Source organism: Ambystoma mexicanum, chromosome 5p, assembly GCF_040938575.1.
Source record: "Ambystoma mexicanum isolate Mex_15411 chromosome 5p, UKY_AmexF1_1, whole genome shotgun sequence".
Taxonomy (NCBI): Eukaryota; Metazoa; Chordata; class Amphibia; order Caudata; family Ambystomatidae; genus Ambystoma; species Ambystoma mexicanum.
In genome coordinates, this window is record NC_090930.1 from 47,237,073 (window position 1) to 47,263,806 (window position 26,734).

Sequence of the window (26,734 nt, forward strand, 5' to 3'; positions counted from 1 at the left end):
CATGAGAGTTGAGAAAGGGTGACACACTGTGAATCAATGAAGTCCATAAAGTAAAATCCAGCATGGACCACAAGACGGTGATGGTTAAACCAGAATGTATCAGGACAGACTCCTGCCGAAGTAGGCTGGGGGGAGACGAGGGGGAGCAGGGTAGAAGGATCAAACAAAACCGGCAACACCTGTGTGCGGGGAAGGGGAGGGGCACATGGGAACATCACGGGGAGGACCAGAAGGGGTGGGGATGGCCTGTGGGGACAGAGGGAGTAAACATATATTGGTGCATGCTTACCTGCTGTCTGAACAGGGGTTCGGGCCATGGGTCCTCCTGGTTCGAACAGGCCCAAACAGGAATTGCCCTTCACTTCGGACGCCTGGGCGAGAGACGCCCTTGATCTAAGAGTTAAGAGCAGGAAGGAAGAGGCAGGGCTAAGAAGGTGGGTGGTACTTAAGCCAGGTGACCGAGATCCACTTGCACCTGCTCCCCATCAGCAAAGGAAAAGAGGCTAGAGGGCACCTTAAGTAGGGAAAATAGCGGCAACCAGGAAGGCACCAGGTGGGCGGGCCTAGGTCAGGTGATCTAGATCCACTTGCACCTGTTCCCCATCAGCAGACTTGGGGAGACTTCAGATGTCCCTCTGGCTATCAAAAAGGCGAGTGATCCAGAAAATATTGTGGGCTGGGGGAGAAATCAAAAAAGTGGCACTAGAAGCCTCAAATTACTTGAAAAGGTGAAGGCAGAACGAGGTTCTAGTGAAGCGGCAGGGAGAGAAATGTCTGATGTGGATGAACAATACAGAGGGGCAGAGGGTGTAGGAACTTTAGGAGAGGGTAGAAGGAATATAAAAGAGCTTGTTGGTGACATCAAGGGAGATGGAGAGGAGTTTATTTGATGGGTTCAAGGGAACCAGGGAGGGATGGAGAAGTGTTGACGAGATGGGCAGAGGAGTTGAGGGATAAGTGATGAGGAACGGAACCCCTGGAAGGAGGCTGGAGACTACAGTAATCAAGAGGTGGAAGAGTGTAATGAATATTTGAGCGGTGGGAGGAACAGACCAGAGGGAGGCATGCAAGGATTAGACCCTGTAAGACTGAGGGGCTTGAGTGGGAGATTGTCGGTAAGAGCATGTGGCGAAGCATTGAGGAGGCAGAAGTGAGATGGGACGGGTGGTACAAGGAAGGTTCCCTAAGATTAGAGACCATTGTGACTCGCCCAGGAGGTAGATGAGGAAGTGTTGTCCACTGGAATTGGGATCCTAAGACAGGAAGGTGGTGCAGGCACCCAGTTCCAACCTAGAGAAACACTTGGATGGCCAGCCACCTGTGGATAGCTGTAGGTGTATCCAGTTATGAGCCCTACATTCTGCTGCTAAAGTGCTCTCACAAGTGGGGACCCCTAAACCCATGCAAATGGTCAACCTAGGAGTCGAGGGCAAGCAGCAGAGGACCGGCATTCAAACACAAATAAGTACCGGGACAATCGAACCCCCAAATACTAAGGGGTTCCCAGATTGAGGGTAATGAAACCTGAGATTTGTTGCGTAAATTGAAGGACAAGCCATACTAGCTTCGTTACAGGGTTCAGCTTAAGGGTACATGGTTTCTAGACGCTTAATTTTGCCCAATATTGGAACTATCCTTAAATCAGTTTTTGGTGCCTTTTCTATCGACTTTGTGATTATGCAGACTAACGAAAGGATTGTCTTCGCTCAGTTGAACTTACCATCTATCTGGATGAACGTATATCTTGGCAAGTGGTGCTTGTCATCAGGAGCTAAAAGGCTAATAAAAGCCTGGTACTGTATGGCCGGATGGCTCCATTCTAGAAGGCTCTAGACCGAATCATGGCAAAACATATATCGGATCTGTTTCATTTCTTTAGCGGAGGAGCCGATGTGGGCTCTTCATTACTGAACCGCTTATTAGTTATAGCGAGACCGGGGAAGAACCCTGCAGAATATGCCTCTTATTGGGCCATTGCGCAAAGATCCTTGCCAATAAAATTGGTAAGCCACGATTTGTGACTCAAAGAACCTCTTTCGATCGCATGATCCTGCATGTGGTGGTAAAGTGAGGCGGATCCCTATTGCTTTCCTTCAATGCTCTTCAAAATGGTGCACTGAGGTTTCAGGTTGATCAGCGGTGTAACTAGACGAGACTGAGCGCACACTGGTTGTTCGTAGATTTTATGGCAATATAGGACCCTGTCTTGGATGAAGTAGGCTCAAATAAGTTGGATGCTTTTGCCAGAGTCCCCGGTTTTAATGTGAGCACAGCTAAATCGGAAACTTCAAGTCTTACGTTCACTAGCCAGTGAGTGAAGGTCTTTCAAGAGTACCTCAGTTCACATGGTTGCACTGAAAGATTCAAACATTTGGGTATACTGATCACGCCCAGAACATCGTTCTCTGTAGTAGCCAGCTCTGACTTAGATGTTTATAGGGGATGATCGTCTAGATTGGGAAATATTTTCATAACTTGGCTGGAGAACCTGTTTGTTACTTGGCTGCGGAAGGCATCTGTGGTAATGACGAAAGTTGTGCGCACATGAAATTGGTTTCCTGCAGTTATGATGCTGTTGCCGAGAAGTGTCTAGCGAGATGCTGTGTGGTCTGGTTACAATTCATATGGGAGGCTCCAAACAAAGGATCCAAAAGATATAAGGGTAGGAAGAGCTGGGCTAAATGTTACACAATATCCCAAATAAAGAGATCTGCACTGCTGGACACACTTTGGATGAGATATTCCGTTTACACTCTTGCTTTGTAATCCTATAACAGTGGACTTACCATCAACTGAACGCAACGGAATCCTAATGAAAAATGGACACCCACAAACTGGCTCAACCAAAGAAAGTGGTCTGAAGTCAGTTAACAGAAGGAACATTCATTTTTCCCAAAATTGCAAATACCACAACCCTCACCAAAGTACTCCCCGATGTCCGGACTCTCCTCACCACAGCTCTGGGAACTACTGCTCCACTCAGTCATAATCACCTGTCCAGGTGGACATCCCCCAGTTAACCCACACCTGTTCTGCTCGAAGCATAAGAGTATTTTGCTACTGGATAATTTTGCACATCAATACTGGCCCAAAGCCAAACTCTTTCTGAATTTAAATATTGCAGTACAAAAACCAGAAAGTGGAAGCCAAAAACCATTTGCACTCCATTATTCCCCCGGCCTCTATTATTTCCACTTTTCTCAATCTGGGTGTCAGACCACTGGTAGAGTTCATGTTTGAACCGATTTCTTAATGTATGCTTACACACAGATATAGTACAACCACCTCAAACGGCAACCAACTTCAACAATTGCGTAACTGCATGAAAGAACGCTGATGCAAATTCAACTGCACCACAACCTAGATAATCACCCAAGGGTCTGGGTCTACCCAAGAACCTGGACGATTTAGCTATTCAGATCTTAACATTTCATTGCTGTATCTGCTCTGTCACTGAAAACTGGCCTCTGCAGCACATTCTTGATTAGCTCACAGGTCATAAATCCATATTCACGTCATCCAGCCTCGACTTTTAAAGTGGTCTTTTATTCTTCCAAAATTAATAGGCAACCGCCCATCCATAACTCGGCAGCCACCTTTCTCCCCATGGCTTTAACATCCAGATTAACTCTAATTGGCAAAGAACCAGTGGTGGCTGATGAAGCTTTCAATTGGAAGAGTGTACACTTCTCCCAAATATGCTAGAGCGACCAAGCGTAGTGAGGGAGCCTGAACCAACCAATCACAGCGATGGGAGCGGGGGTTGCGGGGTTGCACCACAGGCAGGGAGACACCCAGTATTCATATCAACCTACTCCTGTTTGCTTTCTGCGTAATGCCAGTAATGATGCTCTAAAAGAAAAAATGCCCAGGTAGGCTCTGCCACCATATGGCAGTTTTCCCACGTAAGAACATACTCCTATTGGCTTTGCTGTTAAAAATGCCATGCCACAGTAAGAACACCTGTCCAAACTGGTAGCACAATGTAGGCCAGTATGGAAACGAAATTCTTCTTACCATGTTTGCTTTACTCTTGGTCAGTAAAAGATTCCATGCCACTTACAGTCTAGGCACGTAATAACACATCATCCTCGCTTTATCATATATGCCAAGTAAAGAATCCTGTTTTCGCGGACCCTACACATCACCCAAACCTGCCAAAATCTAAACGCTCACTCCACTCTCATACACTATACATAATGCCTAATAAACTAATATGCATTTTCTCTGAAGCACCAGAATGTGCTCTGCCAGCACCTCCACGAAAGCAATCTGGCTCCCAAGCAACACAAACAGTGCTCCATTGTCAGTGCCCTGAACGTTTTTAACACTGCCCAGGAGCACTCCCTCAGCTGCAACGAGGAGCTAAGGCAGTACTGTTTCCAGTGGGTTGGTGCGTCTCCTCCATGATAGTCCAGGGTGATTGCGGGTTGGTGCCAACGTTTAAAACCTTGTACATACTCAGGTGTGTATGACGGGGACCCACGTTGCGGTTCTGTCAGGGGGTGGGGGGAAAACTCACCCCAACCACGGTGCCAGATTGCAGGCAGATCCCCACTCTGCCTTACCTGCGCAAATCCTGGCTTCCAGGCCACAAGAAGACCCAGCGAGACCAGTGCCACAGGACAACGGGAGAAGCGAAGTGCATCCTGCCACGCAGTGCCGAGAGCCGCACAACTCTGGCTGCTCAACGTCGAAAGACTCTGCAAAGGGATGCACAGAACCAAGGGGGGCCGCATCAACTACAACACCAGCGCAGTTCCAGCAGACGGTCTACTGGAGTACACCCTCACAGTGAGACTCCACTTTACCCCTTAAATAAAGGCCTCTACCCCTCTAAACCACCAGGAATGGTATTTTATTGAAAGGCCTCATGGATGCTTTTACATCCAACGTTCCTGGACCCCATCGGGGTCCATGTTGAAGAGGAGCAACTCTTAAAAGCCCTTTTGAAGCCTCCCAAGCACTGCACATAACACACCGGCAGGAGCCAGGACAGCTTTTATTTAAGGTAAGTGGCCAATCCTTGGAGGGTTATTTAAGTAGGTGCGAATTAACGATTCAGTGAGTTAGTAGGGTGAGGATGCGGGATGAAGGAAGCATCCAAGAGACCAGAGGAGGCAAGAGTAAGTGGAGTGTGGAGGCTATTAAGAGGGGGTCTGGAGTAGTATAAGAGCGTAAAACTGTGAGGTGTAGGAGTAGTAGACTGTTAGTGCTAGTATTGGCAGAGAAAGTAGTTGGGCATGGAGATAGTGGGTGTAGCGGAATGGAAAGTGGAGGTGGGAGTAAGTGGTGGGGGAGGTGAAGGTGTTTGTTTGAAGTACAGTAATGGGTGTTAGTGAGAAGTGGTAGTAGAGGGCAATAGGGTTAAGTACGGAGTAGAAATAGTAGGAGCAACAGAATAGTAAATGCAACAGTGAGTGGGGACAATAGGAGTAACAGCGTGAAGTGAGACAGATTACAACAGGAATAGCAAGATTCAAGGTAGTAATCTGCTCTTCCCTCCCTCCCCTCTCTGAGGTAGAGGGGTAGTTGGAGGTACGAGCAATGGTAAGAACAGGAGTAAGGAAAGTAATATTAAAGGGGTGGAGGCAAAAAGCAGAGCGAGAGATGGGAGGGAAAGTGACAAGGGAGGTGTCATGATCTCTGCTTCCAAAAGGTCAGGGTTTTCCCAACTCCCTTGGAAGCAGATCCATAACCCAGGTTCCGAGTGCCAACCAGTCCCAATTGGGACCTTTTGGACCCAGTCCTGGTGCCAGTGGCACCAGGCTCATAAATATGCCCAGTCCCAGCGCTGGACGCGCCGGGCTCATAATGCTTGGGTGGACTTACCTGCAGCAGACCATGCTGCTTACTTGCCTGCCAGTTGAGCCTCTGATCCTCTTCTGTTTGGAACTACTTTTCCTGTTGGGTGGGGCAGGAGCCACTCCCTAGGTTCAGAACACTGGAACTCTTCTGGAAAGCAGGAACTCTTTTCTTACCTAGGCGTGGCTGTGGAAGGAGACATCTAAGCACTACAGGAGGCTATTTAAACCACACCCGATGGATGAATCTTGCTTTGCGTTATTCTGCATCCTCTGCAGCAGAACGCTCATCGTGTCTTCTGCATCTGATCCTGGGCCTAAGGAAAAAGGCTTACCATCCTGAATCCAGTCTTCAGCAACACCTATAAAGACAAGAAAGAACAGGTTAGCATTACAGTCTTCAGTGACAGCTCTTCACTTACCTGGTCCATCGGCTGTCACCAACGCCTCGCGCTGCATTCCGACATCTGAAGGACAAAGGCTTACCTACTCTTCGTGCGCTCCGGAGGTCTTCACACTGCATTCCGGCATCTGAAAGACAAAAGCTTACCAACTCTTCGCACGCTCCGGAGGCCTTCGGCGCTGCATCCCGCATCTGAAAGACAAAACAAGGTGCGTTTAAAGACATTGGGGAACTTTAATACTCACGTGCCATTACTCCTTTCCACATCTAACCCAGTGGGTATTCCGGCACCCTGCAGCCGCTCCGAACTTATACCTGCAAAATAAAAAGACAGTTAGAGCGCATCGTGAAGCAGGCAACAAGCGCTTGCTTACGTGCTTCCAGGCGGTTCTATTCATCACACGGGCTCCATCTTCAACCCACTTCAGCCCGTCATCCACCATCGCCGGAACCCTGCAAAACAAGAGACATCATTACTAAAGACTTTAAAGACATTAGAATTACTCGAAACTTACCGTTCGTGCAGTAAACGACGGACAGCAGTCCTCTGAAGTCAAGAGGCCTGCTCCCCTTATCCAGTGAAGAAACTGGTTACAGCACCCTGCCCCGAGGCAGATGGAGAGCACGGCGTTCACTTACCTAAGGTGAGAGCGTTAACCTTCGGGGTTCTACAGGAGAAGAGAAAGGGAAGAAGAGAGAGACATTCAATAACCCAGTTCACTAATCCCATATTTTCTATCTGCAGACATCTTACCCTTCGAATCAGACATACAGTGCACAGAGGTCCAGCCCAAAGAGCCAGCCGTGTGTTACACATCACCTTTGAAGATACGGTATACGCCCAGTCAAGACCGGCGCCTCTACGGGAATCAGGTGAGCGTTACAGGAGGAAAACAGACAGCGAAGGGTCTGGTACAAGCTGGTGTGAGAGAAGTGACACCGGGGGTGGAAGAAGGCCCAATCCCCACCTCCCTTAGAATACTAAGCGGATTAGGGAAAGCCTAGAGAAGCCTTGGGGAGTGAGCCATTTTATCAGGGACAACCCAATATGAGTCGGAAACAGACTGGTATTACCTTTGACTAGCACTAACATCCCGATGAGGATTCCTGGGTCAGGGAGGTGGCCAAGACCAGGGAATGTGAGTGAGTGAGAGGGAGGGCGCTAGCGCCAATACCCCAAGGACCTGACCAGGTCCCATACTATAGCACTCTTGGCCCAACCAGTTTAAAATCCCAAATAAACACCCTTGGACCTCAGATAAGAGTCAGTGTGGTTCTTTGTGGTGGGCCGCCCCGTTACATGTAGGTTTACTGAGTTTTTCAGACAGGAAACTGGGACCTATGCCAGGATATGAGACTCTGCTCTGCATGTTTGCACACAACTATTGGTACCACCCAATATTTGCCTCTGAAGGAAAGGTGGTTGTGCTTTGACATTGAAAGCCTGTACTTACTTGCTTCCGGGGCACAGGGAACATCTGGGACATACTCTGCTTGAGAGCAACAGTGGTACAGTGTTTCCATGAGCCAGTCTGCGCTCTTAACAAGTGTGGAACAGGTAGCTCAAGTTTTAATGTCTGTGGTAAAATATCTCCTCAAGCGTACATAAGCTTTGAACCCATATTGGCAACAGTATGTGTTAGTTCCATTTGTGAACGGGGAAACTAAAGCAGTAAAATAAAGCAAAACAAATCAAGGCCAATCCAAAACGGTGTTGACGGAGGTCATTTTCAAGACTAGCTCTCATGATCTGTCATCTTGTGGAGGGGCGCGTCTAAATTACTTCACAACTAAAGAAGTATGCATGATGCCTGTAGACGAGCGTTCATAGCCTCCTATCATGCAAGACTTGTCTAGCTCCACACCGTGCAGAGGTGTTTATTTCTCCTTATGCCTGTCAGCAGGAGGGGTGGAGAATGAGTAATTTGACAAAAGGCCACTTCCGAGACATTTGGCCTTGTATGGGGCAAAGGGTGCACTATGTATTAGCCAACATCTAATGTTCATGTCGAGTGCTCTAGGCTGGCATTTAGAAAGGCAGTAAAAATATGGCAGTTCCTCGCCATCCCATCATTTTCTATTACCAGTGCCAAGATTTATGTGGGTGACTGTGATTAAATATAAATTCGAGGGGATTGGGTCCTCCGACGTATTCCATATCTATGACAGTAATCACCACAGCTGCGCTGCTTCGGAAAATCTTTCTGCGTCGATACGCCATCCTCGAGGGCCTCCGTCGAGCCGACATCACCGGATGTTATAAGTAGGACGCACGATGCCCGTAGCCTCAGTTCCGTTTTTTCTGCGAACGTGTTCGCTTCGGAGATCTCAGCGCGCCCCGATTCTACTGAATCCTGTTTTTACGGTTCTTCGAACCTGTTTCTTCATTGAATATTGTATGTCGTCTTCGGCTTCTTCCACCCCGCGGTCCAGGTTTAAGAAGTGTCGGGTGTGCGGGTCCAAGATGTCGCTGACGGACACGCACAACGCTTGCCTCTGGTATCTCGGGGAGGACCATGATACGGATGACTGTGTTAACTGCCAATCGCTCACATTGAAGGCCTTGCAGGAGCATAAGAAGCTGCTGTCGGTCGGTAAGGTGGCCAAGCCCCGCAAGTTGCGTTCCACTGTTCTTTCGACTGATGATTTGAGGGGCACTCTGCATCGTCATCGTGAGTCCGGGTGTTCTCGGTCTGGGAGTCGGTCCCGCCATTCCTCTGCCTCTTCGAGGCACTCCAGGAAGTGCTGTCAGAGGTCGACATCCCCGTCCGAGGACTCTGCGTGTCTGCGGGTTGCTTGTCCCAACAAGCATTCCACGCCTTCGAGGTCCCGGTTGGACAAGGATCTAGGCCTGCCCGTTCCAGGTCCCAGTCCTAGACACCCTCGAGACCGCGAGAACCGGTGAAGTCTTCGAAGAAGACATTGACGCTGTCGGTGCCGAGGTCGTCGACGGATTCTCTCGAGGCTCCGCCTCTGAGGAAGTCATCGGCGCCCAGGCTGTCGTGAGACACGCTCGGGGCTCCACCCTTGTGGCCTGTGTCGACGCCGCCGAAGCTGTCGGTGCCGCGCTCGACGTCCACGCCAATTCCTTCGACGCCTTTCGAGGCGGCTTTGTCGGGGGTACCCCGTGGCACGGTGGAACCCCCCAGAAAGGCTCTGGCCAAGGCTAAACATGTCTTTGTTACTTTTTCTGTACCCTCTTTCCAGCCTCTGGATTGTATTTCTGAGGTGGATGAGGGGGTCTGAGGAAGGTGAGGTTCCTGCAGAGGTTCCTGATGGCCTCCTTTCTGGTCATAGCCAACTTGAGGACCTGCGCCAGTCGTTGCACAACACCAGTGGGCTGGACACCTCTCCAGAGGTGGAGTTTGGTAGGCCTGAGCCTGGCACGCATGCCGACATCTCTTACCGGCGCCTGATGTGGAGGGTTACGAATTACCTGGGGTGGTCTGCCCCCCCTGGGGATTTTCAGCAGGATGATCTGACCGATATCCTCAACCAAGGTCCACCAACGGACCCGGTACTGCCCTTCCATATGGCCTTGCAGAGAAGGGTGGCTGCGGCTTGGACTTCTCCGAAGAGTCTCCCGGCAGTGAGTAAGTCCTTGCCGATAAATATCGCCCAGCCAGTGGCGACTCCTGCTACTTGACCACGCACCCCACTCCGGAGAGTTTGGTGGTGCAGGCGGCTACGGCCCCTGCGAAGCAGGCGTCGTACCCTACCATCCCTCCTGAAAGGGACGACAAATGTTTTGACCGCTGGGTGAAGGTGTTTTCTTCTGGGGGTATGGCGCTTCAGACTGCCAACTCCGTTTGTGCCTTGTCTCGTTTCACGCACACTCTGTGGAACTGTATCTCCTTAGCGGCTGATCATATTCCCGAAGGGGAGGAACGGGATGGTTTTCTTGCTATCGTGCAGGATGGCAAGGACGCCATGTGTGAGTCCGTTCAGTCGGGTCTGGACATGGTTGATTGCGTCAACTGGTCCATGGCGGCGAGCACCGTAATACACAGGTTTGCGTGGTTGCGGAAGTCGGGGTTTGCTCCTGATGTGCAAGCTCGGCTCCTCAACATGCCCTTTGATGGTGAACATCTTTTTGGCAGCAAGGCTGACGAGAGCCTTGAGAGGTTGCAGACCTCCAAAGCTGCAGCGAAGTCGTTGGGCGCTGCAGTTCACCAACCTCCACCTTTTCGTCCTAGGGGACAACAATGGAGGGGAGGTTTCTTTCGATATTACGCGTCCTTTAGTAAATCGAGAGGAGCTGCTAGTCAAAGGGGCCACCGTAGGAGTGCCAGAGGTGGAAAACTGGGAACTCGAGGTGCCAAGGCCGCTCGGGTAGTTGCCTCTTTGCTCTCGGGCACTGCCGCAGCTGCTTCAGCTCAGTCATGAGGCCATGTCCCATGGTTCACCGGTTGGAGGAAGGCTGGCGCAGCATCTTGTAGATGTGTGGGTTCTGGAGATCATAGCCCACGGCTACTGTCTTCCTTTCCGGCAGAGGCCTCACGACAATCCACCAGGGAATCTTTTTGAAGAGTCCGGATCCGCTCCTTGCGCAGGAAATTCAATCCCTGCTGGAGAAAGGCGCCATAGAACTGGTGCCTGTAGCGGAGAGGAACAAGGGATGGTATTCCCCTTATTTTTTGATTTCGAAGAAAGACTGGGGATTGAGGCCCGTCATGGACTTGCGCGGTTTGAAAAAACGCCTCAGGAAGGACAAGTTCAAGATGGTTACTCTTTCTCAAGTCCTCCAGGCCCTTCAACTTCAGGACTGGTTGGTGTCTCTCGACCTCAAGGACGCTTATTTCCATGTGCCGATCCATCCAAAGCACAACAAATACCTGAGGTTCGCGGTTGGCGACTTGCACTTTCAGTTTCGGGTCCTGCCGTTCAGATTGACCTCCGCCCCGAGGGTCTTCACCAAGCTCATGGTGGTGGTAGCAGCGTATCTCAGGAAAGGGGGGATTCACGTCTACCCGTACCTGGACGATTGGTTGATCAGGGCGAGATCACCCGAGGAGGTCCTGGATCATCTGTCACCTGCCACTCCCTTCACAAGCTGGGCTTCTCCCTCAACTTAAAGAAGTCCCACTTGACACCAACACAGCGGCTCCAGTCCATCAGAGCAGTACTCGACACATCCCTTGGGCAGTGTTTCCCTTCCCAGGTGAGGGCTCTTCACATTCAGCAGATGGTGCACAAGTTTCAACTTGCCCAGAAGCTCCCGGCGTTTGGGTTCTTGAGGTTGCTCGGCCTCATGGCATCCTGCATTGTTCTGGTGCCAGAGGCCTAGTTGTGGGTGAGATCTCTGCAATGGGCCCTCAAGCTCCAGTGGTTACAGTCCTCCGGCAGGATGTCGGACCCCGTTCAGGTACTGTCCTCGGTCGCCCAGGACCTTCTGTGGTGGGCCGTTGAAGGCAATCTGATGAGGGGGGGCTCCATTTTGGCTGCCCTGGCCGAAGGTGACGGACGCATCCCTCGCGGAATGGGGAGCTCATGCCAATGAGTTGAGTTGGCGGTCATTGGTCTCCATCGGAGTCCAGACTCCATATCAATCTGTTGGAGCTGCGGGCCGTCAGGCTTGCCCTGAAGGCTTTTCTGCCGACTGTGCGAGGGAAGAATGTCCTGATTCTGACGGACAACACAGTGGCCATGCACTACCTCAACAAAAAAGGGGGGGGGCAGGGTCACTTCCTCTGTGCAGGGAGGCGATGCAGCTTGGGTTCTGGGCCATCCAGCAGGAAGTTTCGATCTCGGCAGTTCATCTGGCCGGAGACGGCGGACGCTCTGAGCAGGCAGAGCGCGATCTCTCAGGAGTGGGAGCTGGCTCAGGAGATTCTCCTGGAGATGTTCGCCCTTTGGGGACCCCTCAAGTGGATCTCTTCGCCTCCAGTGTCAATCGGAAGTGCGAAAGGTTCTGCTGGCGGGAATTCCCTCCAAAAGGAGCCTTGGGAGACGCGTTTGTGGTGGAGTGGTGCTTCCCACTGCTATATGCGTTTCCTCCAGTCCCCGTCATCCCGCAAGTGCTGCGGAGGCTACAGAGGTTTGGTTCCCGGATGATCCTCATTGCTCCGGCATGGGCCCGGAGGACGTGGTACTCGGACTTTCTCGACTTGTCCATCTTCCCTCCACGTTGTGTTCCCTGCCGAGACGATCTGCTCTCACGGGAGGGCGGTCAGGTTCTCCATCCAGAGGTCAGGTCCCTCAACCTTCACGCTTGGCTTCTGAAAGGTTGAGGTACAAGGATTGGGACCTCCCTGAAGACGTGATGGAGGTGTTGCTTTTGGCCAGACGGCCGGCGACTAAATCCCTGTGCCGTTGCCGTTGGAGAAAGTTCTGCGACTGGTGCAGGATTCAGAATGTGGATCCTTTTTCATGTGACATTCCTGCGGTCTGTCTTTTTTGCATTCGTTGGCCCACAGGGGCCTGCAACTGGGTACTGTTAAAGGTTATCTGGCGACGCTGTCTATATTTAAGCGCTTGTTTGAGGAGTGTTCCTATTTCAAAATTCCTCAGTTTCTCAAAGGACTCACTAATTTGTTTCCACCATCACCTTTCCAGGTGCCTGGTTGGGATTTGAAACTTGTTCTGAAATTCCTTATGGGTGCTCCATTTGAGCCTTAAAATTCTTGTCCTTTGAGGCTGTTAACCCTTAAAACTGTTTTTAGTTGCGGTCACCTCCGCTCGCAGAGTGAGTGAATTGCAGGCACTTTCGGTTAAGCCACCCTTCACTGTGTTTCATAAGGACAGGGTTGTCCTTAGAGTTTGTCCTTCCTTTCTTCCGAAGGTGGTGTCAGAATTTTATTTAAGCCAGAAGGTTGTTCTTCCGGCATTTTATCCTCCTCCACATCCTGGTACGGAAGAGGAGAGGCTCCATAGGTTGGATCCTAGGAGAGCTTTGAGTTTCTACTTTTCACGCATGTCCTGGGTCAGAGTGGACGATCAGCTCTTTATTGGTTATGCTGGAAGGCGTTTGGGACAAGCTGTGACTAAGCAGACTTTGTCTAGATGGATTATCTTGATCATTTCTGAATGTTATCGCCTGGCGGGTAAGGACCCTCTGGTAGGCTTACAGGCCCATTCTACTAGGGGTATGGCTGCCCCTACTGCCCTGCAGAGGGGTGTTCCTATTCGCAACATCTGTGAAGCAGCCACATGGGCTTCGGTCCATACTTTTGTACGTCACTACTCCCTAGATTCTATCCATGGCCAGGATCTGGCCTTTGGCAAGGCGGTCCTTTACTCTGCAATTTGATTGGACATTCTAAATTTCTATATTTTAAATTCTTTCTCCCTCCTCCATACGTTGGTACTGCTTTTGGAGTCTGTCATAGATATGGAATACGTCGGAGGACCCAATCCTCTCGAAGAACAAGTTACTCTTGCCTGGTAACGGTCTTTTGATGGGATGGTCCGACGATGTATTCCATATCGCTCCTTCCCTACCTGCCCTGCTACAGACTTTCTTATGCGATTGCAGCTTACGTTTCCGAAGGTTTTCTGTGGTCATACTGTCAGTGGTTTGGTACCACACGTTCTGGGGAAAAAAGTACAACTCGGGCTACGGGCGTTGTGCGTCCTACTTCTCCAGCATGGGGTCTGGCATGGATTCACATGCTCATGAATATTCCCCGTCGTCAGGCTGGGAATCCTCGGTAAAGAAAAAACCAGTATCAGTTTCGTTTCTGATCTGTCTTTCGTAATAATAACCAATCACTGGTCTCTGCGTCATACTGACCACAGCCAATGACTGCCCTCTACCTAAGCACCGCCTCTGGCAGCCATCTTCAGATTTTTACCGCACGTTCATGTGTTGGGATCCTCGTGCTATTGCTCTCGAGCGTTAGTGCTATTTTTTTCACGTTTTTTCTCAAAAACTTCGTTTTTTCGGTCAAAAGAGCCTCAAGCTCCACCGACTCTCCATCCGATCAACGGGGACCCGTGTCGGATTCGTCTGCGCCCCTCAAGGGTGAAGATTTCGTCGAGCTACGCTTTTGGAGGACTCCAGAAGTTTCTCAGGCCCGGTCATGGCCCAGGAGGAGGGAAGCTCGACGCCCGGAAAGCTGTTCAGGGTCTGCCCTGGATGCCAGCTGCAGAACGTCTTCAAGGAGGACGAACACTCTTTTTGTCTTTACTGCCTACATGAGGACAAGACGCACGTGGAGAAGGACTGTGCGTTTTGCGGCAACATGTCGGAGCGGACCATGAAGGACCGCCATCAACGTCTCACCAACTGGCTGGAAGGGAAGAGCCCGTCCGGCAAGAAGAAGAGGAAGAAATCTGAGCGGTCTTCTAAGACCTTTGGCGACGGGGGTCCAACATAAGGCCAAGCACCGCGAGTCCGCTGGCACCGGGAGCGCCGAACGGTCGGGCTCTACGGGCGCCAGGCTAGGCGCACCCTCCCCGGCACCATCAACCACGAGCCAACGCTCTGGGTCGGGTAAGAGGAAGGCCGAGCACCCGGCGAAGCTCCTGGAGAGGCCCCGGTCGAGCTCGAAGGCGGAGGGGGAGCGAGGCAGTGTCTCCCCCCCCCCCTCCAGGATAAGGCGGTGAGCGCACCTAAGGTGGTGAAGGCCTTAATCCATCCGGCCAAGCCCTCTATCGAAACTGTCGCGGCGGCCCTGGCTCAGCCTGTGGAGGCTACACCAGTGGTGGCGACCTCAGGGCTCAGAGTCTCCCTGCCACCTCGGAGGGAGTCCTCTTTTGTGCCCATCGATAGGACCCCCGTGAAATCCCCCGTGGGGAAGAAAAAGGGGGGGCAGGGCGTCGTCGTAGATTCGGCCTCAACCTCGGAGGAGGAGCTGGTCGAAGTCTTAAGCCATGGCCTCGGCGTGGAAGAAGACCGGCCCGTCGGGATGGATCCCGACGCAGGTGACGACGACATCGTCGAGGGTACCGACGGGGCCCCTGATCGCCCGTCGGATTCCCCTCTGCCAGCGCCGCGAGACAGCTCGGCGGCCATTTTGTTGGCTATACAGTCCTTATGCTCAGAGATAAGGACGAGACTACCGTTGCCGACGGAACCTCTCCCGTCGGGGGACCCAGAACCGGGACCTTCTGGGGTTCCCCCTACCAAGAAAAGAAGGATCCACCCTCCTCCTTTTCAGCCGTCGCGCCCCTTCCAACCCTCCTCCCCGTCCACCCGAGGGGATGATACGGGGACTGACACGGCAGCGACGGGTACGGACGACGAGGTATACGACGAGGATGAACCGTCGTCGCCTCCCACCAGGGCTTCTCCGCCCGACGAGATTGGATCGTTCCACTCCATGATCGCCAGGGCATCCGAGCTTTTCCAACTCTGCCCTGAGGAGAAGAAGAGGGAAGGTTTCCTTTATCAGCGGCGCGAGGCCAAGAGGAAGACGGTCCTCGCAGTGCCTCTATTGGACGACATTTGGGATGAGGGCCTCACCCTCCTCAAGAACCCTTCCACGACGCCAGCTAGAAGAGACCGGTACGAGAAAAAGTACCGGGTCCCAGACACGGCCCCCCTGTGCCTCCGGGCGCAGCCCACCCCGGACTCCGTCGTCTCCGCGGCGGCCAGGAAAAAAGCGGGGGGGGGGGGGGTGCGGCCTCCACATGGACTTCCCCACCGGACGGCGAGGGAAAGAAATTGGACGCTATGGGACGCAGAGTCATCTCGTCTGCAGCGACGACGATTAAAGCTGCCAACGCCTTGGCTATCGTGGCCCGATACGACAGGGAGCTCTGGTACAAACTGGCTCCCCTGCTGGACTTCTTGCCGGACGACAAGAGGGCAGAGGCCCTGGAGATCCTGCAGGAAGGTGAGGTGGCTTCGGACCATGCCATTACCGTTGCGACGGACATCGCCGACACTGGGTTCCGCCAGTTGGGCAACGGCGTTTGCCTTAGGCGGCGTGGATGGCTCAAGGCTACGGACTTCCGTCAAGACGTTCAGACCAGAGTCCTGGACATGCCCTTCGATGGGAACAACCTGTTTGGGAAAACAGTGGACGATTCCCTTCAGGCCATTAAAGCGGACACCGAGACGGCCCGGGCCCTTGGAGTTCTGCAACAACGACGGACGCCCTTTCGGAGCAGCAAGGGTCCGGCGGCGGTTTCTCCTCCTACCGTCAAGCGGCCCGCTCGTCGTCTCAGGAGGCCTACAGAGGACGAGGCAAGTCTGGCGGACCCCGCCGTCGTCGCCAAGGACAAAGCGGCAAAGCCTCGTCGAAGCAGGATTGAACCGGCCGTGGGGTCGGGCCCCCACCGAAGCACCCCGGTGGGAGGCCGGCTGGCGAGCTTCGTCAGCGTGTGGGAGTCCATCTCCACCGACCGTTGGGTGCTGGACGCCTTGGCCCGGGGCCACGCGCTTGAGTTTCAAAGAAAGTGTCCGCGTGTCCCCCCCGTGGCCAGGAAAGAACTTCACATCCCTCAACTTCTCCTGGAGGTAAAGGCGATGCTCAGGAAGGGCGCCATCGAACTCGTCCCAAAGAGGCTTCGGGGCTCCGGAGTTTACTCGAGATACTTCCTCGTGATGAAGAAGACGGGGGGATGGCGCCCCATCCTGGACCTGCGACGTCTGAACAAGTTCATCAAGGCGCAAAAGTTCCGGATGGTCACCCTCCAGCACGTCCTGGGTCAGCTGGAGGAAGGAGACTTCCTGTCGTCGTTGGATTTGGAGGATGCCTACTTCCATATTCCCATCCTGAAGGGGCACCGAAAATTCCTCAGGTTTGTGGTCCAAGGGCGTCATTACCAGTTCAAAGCCCTCCCCTTCGGACTACGGTCGGCACCCAGGGTGTTCACCAAGTGCCTCGCACCGGTGGCGGCGCAGCTGCGCCGCGAAGGGATCCACGTCTACCCCTACCTGGACGACTGGCTCATCCGAGCCAAGACAAGGGAGCTCGCCGTGGTTCACACGGCAAGGACCGTCCAACTTCTCACGGACCTGGGATTCTCCGTGAACTACGCCAAATCCCACCTGGTACCCGCGCAAGACGCTCTGTTTCTGGGAGCGAGGCTCAACACAGTGTCCCTTCTGGCCTCCCCGTCGGAGGAGAGGACCAGGACCATCCTGGGCAAGGTGCAGCGGATGTTGGTGGCCGACGCGGCCAAGGTGAGGTCCATCAAGTCCCTCCTCGGAATGATGTCTTCCTGCATCTACCTCATTCCCATGTGCAGGCTCCGGATGCGCCCGTTGCAGGAGTTCCTGGACGCACGCTGGATCCAAACGACGGGCAGCTTCGAGGAAAGGATCACACTCGACGAGAGTTTCCGACGAGCGATCCGGTGGTGGGGCACCCGCGCGCATCTGACGGCGGGCATGGACTTCCAGACCCCAGCCCACCAGGAGACAGTGACCACGGATGCCTCCCTGGAAGGGTGGGGAGCGCACACCGAAAATCTGCACGCAAGAGGCCTTTGGCTCCCGACGGAGAAATCCTTACATATCAACGTCCTGGAGCTCCGTGCAGTGTTTTGGGCCCTCAGGTCCTTCCTTCCGTCCCTCAAGGGCAAGGTGGTGAGGATCTTCACCGACAACACCACCACCATGTTTTACATCAGGAAACAGGGCGGAACCAGGTCCCCAGCACTGTCCAAGGAGGCGCAGGACCTGTGGCATTGGGCAGTCGCCCAAGGGATGTTTCTGGTGTTGTTTCATCTGGCAGGGATAAAAAACACCATCGCCGACTCACTCAGCAGGGAGCTGCGCTCGTGCCACGAGTGGGAACTACGGCAGGATCTGGTGGATCGCCTCTTCCGACGGTGGGGCACACCCCAGATCGACCTGTTCGCGACGGCGACGAACTCCAAGTGCCGGAGGTTCGCCGGCAGGTTTCCCCAGGCGAGGAGCATGGGCGATGCTTTCTCGTTCCCCTGGGAAGGCCTGTTCCTCTACGCGTTCCCTCATTTGCCATACGACATACCGGCCGACTGCAGAGAGGTTCTTGCAAAGGCCAGGGCGTCCTCGACTCTTAAATGCTACGGACACAAATGGAAGAGGTTCTCTGTCTGGTGCCACGCACAGAAGATTAACCCTCTACGGATTACGGCTCCCCAAGTACTGCCGTACCTGCTGACACTGGCACACGCGTCCATCAAGATTCATCTTGCTGCGATCTCCCGATACACCAGAACCACGGGGCGGACGTCCTTGTGGTCTCATCGTCTGGTGAAAGAGTTCATGAAGGGACTGTTCAGATCGTTCCCGCCGGTGAAGGCTCCGGCCCCGGCGTGGGAGCTCAACGTGGTGCTGACCAAGCTCATGGGACCTCCGTTCGAGCCTCTGCACTCGGCCCCGTTGAAGTTTCTGTCGTGGAAAACAGCGTTTCTTGTGGCCATCACCTCCGCACGACGGGTGGGAGAGATCCAGGCCCTTTCCTGCAAGGCCCCGTACTTGACTTTTCACGACACGAGGGTAGTGCTCAGGACGCACCCCTCCTTCATGCCCAAGGTGCCGTCGGACTTCCACCTCAACGAACCCTTGGTGTTGCCTGTATTCTTCCCGTCGCCGGCTGAGAGAACTTTGCACTCGCTGGATGTGGCTAGAGCGCTGAAGTTCTACGTGGACCGCACGAAGTGTTTTCGGAAGACGTCACAACTCTTTGTGAACTTTGGACCTGTCAATCAGGGGAAGGCTCTTTCGAAGGCTTCCATTTCCAGATGGCTCTCCGGCTGTATCATGTACTGTCATCGGTTGGCAAACCGACCGCTGCCTGGCCGTCCGAGAGCCCATTCCACCAGAGCGATCGCAGCTACCACGGCGTTCCTTTCTGGTGTGCCCCTGCTGGACATATGCAGGGCTGCTACGTGGAGGTCGACGCACACCTTCACGAAGTTCTACTGCGTCGATCGGGATTCCAGGGAGGAGTCCAGGGTCGGCCAAGCAGTGCTGCGCAACCTGTTCGCCTGAGGTGAGCCTGGTGAGGAGGTAAGATGCTTGAGTTTGATGTAATGCTTAATGTTGAGCCTTTGCCACCTCCCGTGGTTGTGCATGTGTGTACTGCTATGTATTCTTTATTCATGAGCATGTGAATCCATGCCAGACCCCATGCTGGAGAAGGAACAAGTTACTTACCTGTAACTGTTGTTCTCCAGCATGGGTCTGGCATGGATTCACATGCGAACCCTCCCGCCTACCCCTCTGCGGCTCTTCACTTGGTCATACTGCCACTTCACGTGCTTCCAAATCTGAAGATGGCTGCCAGAGGCGGTGCTTAGGTAGAGGGCAGTCATTGGCTGTGGTCAGTATGACGCAGAGACCAGTGATTGGTTATTACTACGAAAGACAGATCAGAAACGAAACTGATACTGGTTTTTTCTTTACCGAGGATTCCCAGCCTGACGACGGGGAATATTCATGAGCATGTGAATCCATGTCAGACCCATGCTGGAGAACAACAGTTACAGGTAAGTAACTTGTTCCTTTTTTTTAAATGTGACTATGTACTAATAACCAAATGTTGGTTTGCAGTTATTACTCTGATCCCAAAGAAGCTTTCCTGTGATCGGTACACCTTCGTCCCTTTGATCATGGATTGCACAGCATCAGTTATTCAGGTTTTGCATAAGCAGCTCCACCGTTGGTGGGTATGGTCTTTTTTGGAAACATAAAAAGTAAACATCATGGTAGCCAATTGCAAACTGAGCTGCCATTGGAGGATATCTTTACGGACCTGCAAAAGTTCCTCTTTCATATGTCAAAAGAATGTACTGCCTCCTCCCTACCAGCTTTCCAAAAGTCAGATTGTTGTGGGTGCTTTCGTTCATGCTGAGCTTGACTATTGTAATGCGTTCTCTGCGTGAGATTTCCTGAACATGTTGCTGCATTTTGGGCCTTTTGCAATCTAGGAAGAGTCCGGCTGGTTTACGCCTTTGGAAATATGGTCATCCCTCTTAAACGTACATCCGGTATCTAGGAAGAAATTTAAGATCAGTGATCCAAATGTTTGAAGGGTTTGCGCTATCTTGAACCGCTTTGCATCGTATTATGGTACCACGCTTGAGCAAGCGTTCTCCTGTTGTCTCTCCCCTTAAATGAAATGAATGCAGGCAGTGGATTGTACGTCTAGGTTGCTGAAGTGGGTAATATTCTCTTCTTGGGATCTCTGCTTGTCTAGAATCATTCACATTTCGAGACCTGCGTGAAGCTTATTGGATTATTAGTCACACTGTTTAAACATGAATATCTAGTGATCTACTGATAATGGGTTGCCATAAACCTCTCACAGTAAATGTTTAAATGGAAGTGCTGTGCCAGAGATTTGGGCTCTGCAAAGCATGGATTCACATGCTCCTGAATATTCCCAGTCGTCTGGCTGGGAATCCTTGGTTAAAGAAAAATCGTTTCACTGTAGTTATCCCATAAACCAATCACTGTCCCCTGGTCATACTGCCCCCAGCCAATGCCAGCCTTCTCTAAGCCCCTCTTCTGGCAGCCATCTTCAGATTTTTACTGCATGCTTCAATGTTGGGAGTCCTCAGTTTTGCTCTGCGAGCTACTTCTAGGGTTTTTGTGTTTTTTTGCAGAAAAAAGGTTCTATTTTTGTTCCAAAAGAGCCTAAGTGCTCTTCTCTCCATCTGCCGACAGCGGGGATCCATTGTCTGTGAAGTTGTGTCCCTCAAGGGCGAAAATCGTCGAAGTTTCTAGGAGGCAATCGAGCCTACTTTGTGCCCTCCGACCATTACAGAGGAGAACGAAAATCCCTCTTCAAGCCCTGCACCAAGTGTGGGATCCGGAATGTGTTTGTGGAGGACAAGCAGCTACAACGCCTCTACTGCCTGCATCCTGACCACAGGGAAGAGGATTGCGAGATTAGCCGCAGATTCTTTAAGAATACAAAGGACAGGAACAGTAGACTGGCGGCGTGGCTGAATGCCAAGGCCGGTCGGTCCGAGGAGTGGGCTTCCAAGTCCTGTGAGGGTGCCTCATCCGGGGGGTCCCAGGATAAGGCCACACACTGGAAGTTCGGGTCCTCTGGGGTCGCTGCGGAAGTGGGTGCCACGGCAGGCAGGGCATGATAGACATCACCGTCTGCCTCCATTGCCAGCCGGAAATCAAGCTACTCCTCGAAGAGGAAGTCGTCCCACCCAGCTAAGCTGTGGGAGAAGCCCGAGAAGCTGCGGACGGAGGAGAAGTCTGAGCTGCCCAAGAAGGTCCAGGCGGCACAAGAAAAGACTTCAACGATAGAGCTAGTGTCCGCTGCTCTTTCGAAAGCTAAATCGGCTGACCCAGAGAGGGTAACCTCGACAGCGCTGAAGGTATCCCTCACTCAGAGTTGAGAAGCCACAGTGGTGACTTTGGCATGGTCTGCCGGCACTCCTAAGAAGGGGATACCCCTCAGAACATGGTTCCAGCCCCTCATGGGCTCAAGCCATGGACATTTTGTCCACAGAGGACGAGGCTGTGGAGTCCCTGCACACGGTCCACAAGGACGTCGTAGAGGAGGACAGACGATGTGACAAAGGCACAGAGCCCAGTGCTACGATCACGCCAGTTCCGCCGAGGGATGTTTCTCTGGACAGCCTATCAACCCTCCACACCTTTGTGTCAGAGATCCAGAAGAAGATGCCACATGGGCCTTTTCCAGCTGTTCCCCAGGCCCCCAATCAACCGCCTACAAAGAAAAGAAAACTCATTATGAGGTCCCTTTTCAGCCTCCACACTCAGGTTGGGTTCCATCTCCCCCAGCATACCTGGAAACGGGTATGGATACGGCCGCGACGGACAATGTCCTCGCCTGAGTGGGCAGCGGGGCCCCGCAGCCTAGGGCTTTGGCACCGGACGTGGTAGGATTGTTCCATTCTATGATCGCCAAAGCCTCTGAGCTCTTCCAGCTCGTACCCAAGAAGACCAGGAAGGAGGGTTTCCTGTACCAGAGGCGCAAGGCCAAGAGGCAGACAATCGTGACGGTACCTCTCCTGGACGACGTGTGGGAGGATGGGCCTGGCTTTCACGGCTTCAACCAAGAGAGAGGCTGGAGAAGCACTACTGAGTACCGGAATCCGCACCCAAGTGCCTGAGGTCACAACCATCGGCAGATCTGGAGGATTTGGTGACTGCAAGGAAGCGGTCATCCAACCCATCCAATTCTTCCGTCCCTCCGGACAGCGAAGGTAAGAAATTGGACACCATGGGGAGGAAGGTATTCTATGTCATGGTGTCTACCATCAAGGCAGCCAATGCACTGGAGAATTTAGCCAGGTATGAAAGGGAGCTGTGGTTCAAGCTGCAGCCTATTCTAGAGTACCTCCCCGACAAGAGGATGATGGCGATCTTCCTTTTCCAAGAGGAAGATGTAGTGTCTGATCACGCCATCAGTGGCACTGGACGTTGCCGATAGGGGATTCCACCAGATGGAGAACAGTGTCTGCCTTTGTCGCCAAGGTTGGATAAAGGCCACAAATTTACAGCAGGAGGTCCAAACGAAGGTACTGGACATGCCTTTCAACAGTGATAACCTTTTTGGAAAGGCCGTCAACAAGTCCCTACAGGCCATCAAGGTGGATACAGAGACTGCCTGTGCCTTGGGCACCCTCCAACAGCACCACTCTTCCTTTGGTTCTTCCATAGGAAACTTGGGTAGGTCGTCAAAAGGTTTTTCCTCCTTGTACTGCCAGCCGTCCAGATGCATGACCCAGGCAGACCACAGAGGCCATTCCCAGGCCTATGGGAGGAGGTGTTCAGCGTTGTTGCCAGAAAGGCAGGACGCCCACTCCAGCCTGAACCGGCCAAGGCGTCTGGCCCCCACCCGTGCACCCCGTTGGGAGGCCGGCTGACTAGGTTCGTCAGCGAGTGGGAAAAGAGAACCACCGACAGATGGGCGCTGGACACTCTTGCCCAGGGTCATATCCTGGATTTTTAGCACATGTCCGCGGATCCCTCCTGTGCCCCGTCAGGAGCAGCATGTCCCTCAGCTCTTGGAGGAAGTACGGGCCATGCTGCGAAAAGGGGCGATAGAGCTGGTTCCCCAGCAACTCCGGAGTTTACTCCAGAAGACTGGAGGCTGAAGGCCCTTTCTAGACCTGCAATGTCTAAACAAATACCTCAACTCTCAAAAATTCAGGATGCTCACGTTGCAGCACCTGCTCGGCCAATTGAAAGAGGGGATTTCTTGACGTCAGTGGACCTGGAGGACGCCTCCTTCCACGTCCCAATTCACAGGAAATGCACGTTTCTTCACTTCGTAGTGCAGGGAGAGCACTGCCAGTTCAAGGCCCTACCATTCAGCTTGAAATTGGCCCCAGTGTGTTCACGAAGTGCCTGGCACTGGTGGCAGCCCATCTGCATCTACGGATGATTCACATATACCCGTACCTCGACGACTGGCTCATCCGGGGGCACTCGCAGGAGTTGGCCGTTGGACACCTGGACGGCCGCCAAGCTGGTGATGGATCTGGGATTCGCCATCAATTATCCAAAGTCCTGCTTGACACCATTGCAGAACACGTTATTCCTGAGGGCCAGGCTCGATAGAGTCCGGTCTAGCATCGCCCTCAGAAATGAGGGTAGAGGCCATTCAGAGGAAGGTGCAGCGGCTGTTGCCGATTTAAGATGGCCACAGTACGGACCATCAAGTTGTTGCTTTACATGATGTCCTGCATCTACCTCATCCGGCCTATGGCTGCCGGAGGAGAAGGATTTCCATGTCAACATCTTGGAGCTGCAGGCAGTGTTCTGGGCCCTCAAGTCCTTTCTTCCGTCCCTGAAGGGCAAGGTGTTGAGGATCTTTATGGACCACACCACCACCATGTTCTGTATCAGGAAACAAGGGGACCAAGGAAGCGCAGCAACTGAGTCAAGAACACCCTTGTGGACTCCAATAGCAGGGAGTTGCGCTCCTGCCACGAGTGGGAACTTCGGCAGGGCCTTCTAAGGCCACATCTTTACTAAGTGGGGTAGGCCGCAGATCGACCTGTTTGAGACAGCGGCAAACTCCAAATGCCAGAGGTTTGCCAGCAGATTCCATCAGCCGAGGAGCCTGAGGGACGCATTCTCATTCCCGTGGGAAGGGATATTTCTGTATGCGTTTCCTCCGTTGCCTCTCCTGGTACCAGTGAGCAACACACTGACCGTGTCAGTGCAGGATGATACTCGTTGCCGCAGCGTGGTTGAGGCAGATTTGGTAACCAGACCTTCTCAGCCTGACCACGGCCCAGCTGATCAAGCTACCGGGTCCCGGATCTACTCTCCAGAGAAGGAGGCACAATCCTACATCACAACCCAGGATCGTGGCTCCTGCAGCCCAACAGTTTGGAAGATTTGAGTTGCCGGCAGACTGCAGGGAGGTCCCCGCCAAGGCCAGGGCATTGTCGACTCTGAAGTGCTACGGTCACAAGCGGAAATGTTTTGCTACGTGGTGCCAGTCGCAGAAGATTGCCCCTCTGAGTCAGGGCCCCTGCAGATTCTTCAGTACTTGCTATCCTTGGCCAAGGCCGGATTGCACACCTCGATCAAAGTACATCTGGCGGCCATCTCCCGCTACACCAGATCTCCAGAAAGGTCTTCACGTTGGTCTCATCGGCTCGTCAAGGAGTTCCTCAAAAGACTTTTCTGATTTTTCCCACTGGAGAATGCTCTGTGTGAAGAATGTGGTTCTGACCAGGCTCATGTGAACCCCCTTCGAGCCTATGCATCAAGCCCCTCTCGGGATCATCTCATGGAAAACGGTCTTCCTCGTGGCCATCACCTCCACCAGGATGGTGGGTGAGAAACAGGCCTTGTCCTGAAAGCAGCCATGCCCGACTTGGACGAATTGAGGGATATGTTGGTACGCACCCCTTTTTCATGCCTAAGGTTCTGTCGGAATTCCACCTCAATGAACCTTTGTTACCTGTTTTTTTTCCTGAACCCTTTGTCTCCAGCCGAGAGGGCTTTGCACTCGCTGGATGTTGCTCGTGCCCTGAAGTTCTACGTAGCATGCACGAAGAGTTTTAGAAAAACTTCACAGCTGTTCGTAAACTTGGGTGCTGTGAACCGTGGGAAGGCTTTGTCCAAGGCTTACATCTGAAACTGTCTTTCTGGCTGCATCATGCACTGTCATCGTTTGGCAAACCGACTGCTGCCTGGCCACCCGAGAACCCATTCCACCAGTTTGATTGCTGCTACGACGTGTGCCCCTGTTGGACTTCTGCCGGGCTGCTATTTGGTGGTCCACGAATGCCTTCAGGAAGTTCTACTGCGTCGACACGGATTAAAGGGAGGAGTCAAGAGTCAGCCCAACAGTGCTACGCCACCTGTTCGTTTCAGGAGAGTCTCTTTCAGAGATAAGAGTTGATTGCTTCCGGTGAGCCTTGCCACCTCCCGTGGTTGTGTAATGTTGTACTGCTGTGTTCGTTTTTCACGAGTATGTGAATCCATGTCAGACCCCATGCTGGAGAAGGAACAAGTTACTTGCATGTAACTATTGTTCTCCAGCATGGGTCTGGCATTGATTCACATGCAAACCCTCCCTTCCGCCCCTCTACGGCTCTTCTTGGTCATACTGCCACTTTACGTGCTTACCAAATCTGAAGATGGCTGCCAGAGGAAGGGCTTAGGGAGAGGGCTTTCATTGGCTGGGGGCAGTATGACGCTGAGGGCAGTGATTGGTTTATGGGAGAAACAGTTTGTAAGTGAAACTGTTTTTCTTTTACAGAGGATTGCCAGCCCGACGCCGAGGAATATTCATGAGCACGTGAATCCATGCCAGACAACAATAGTTACAGGTAAATAACTTGTTCCTTCTTTCCCCAAGGCCGTTAAGAGGCTGTTCTTATTAAGGTTGCCAAAGGGAAGGGGCTCGTTTTTTGAGTTGGGTGAGTTTGTACCTTGGTCATGTCTATCTTTAAGTTAAAGGTTGGCATAGTGCAGATATTGAAGAGTTTGTAAATCTTGGTTGACAAATGTAGTTTAGTTAGTTTACCCATGCCACCCTGTTTTAATTTAATGACCAGGTCTTTAACCTTCTCATTTCTATTACCATATAACGCATCAAAGGCATATGTTTTCGTCTATTACTTCACGGTAAGCACATCCAATGTATCTATTCTCAGTCTGGGCGCTCCACCTCCATGTTGAAGTGCTTAGAATCCCAGTGTGGCCCTGCGTCCTACCGATTGATGTTATTTCATCTGATTTGCAGTGTCTAGAACTGATGTGTCTGACTTCCCTAGATGTTTGACCAGTGTTATGACTGTTCAATGCCCAGTGAATGGTGTCTTGTTTTGATGTTCTTTGCTTTCTCTTTCTAGGATTCGGAGCACCTGTGGCATGGAAGAACCAACCCCCAACTGGACCAGGAGCTGGCAGAAGTGAAGCGTGAACTAGGTACATTGGGCAGCAGTCCTGCTGTCGTGCTCCCTATCCTGACCAACGTTCCTGCATTTGCAAAGGAGAAAGTATGCCTTTTGCAATAGCAGACATGGGGCAATTAAGGGTCTTTAAATACTGAATGCACTTTTCTTCCATCGTGTAGATGGAATTTTTTAAAAATAATTGCACTTTTTGTACTTTAGGATCACTGTTTGACTCTGTTCTGGGCACTAACTCTGTGGCTTTTTGACACAGTAAAACATGGTCTTTAGAATG

General features: G+C 52.5%; 1 protein-coding gene across 3 annotated transcripts in view; it reads left to right on the forward strand.

The window, feature by feature from the left end:
- Nucleotides 1-26,734, forward strand: part of LOC138480706 (mucin-2-like) — a 610,165-nt gene that overhangs the window by 449,844 nt on the left and 133,587 nt on the right. For all 3 annotated transcript variants that reach the window (XM_069612406.1, XM_069612407.1, XM_069612405.1), the window contains one exon: nt 26,398-26,473. In XM_069612406.1, the coding sequence (XP_069468507.1) occupies nt 26,398-26,473 (76 nt within the window). The remainder of the gene's footprint in view (nt 1-26,397; nt 26,474-26,734) is intronic.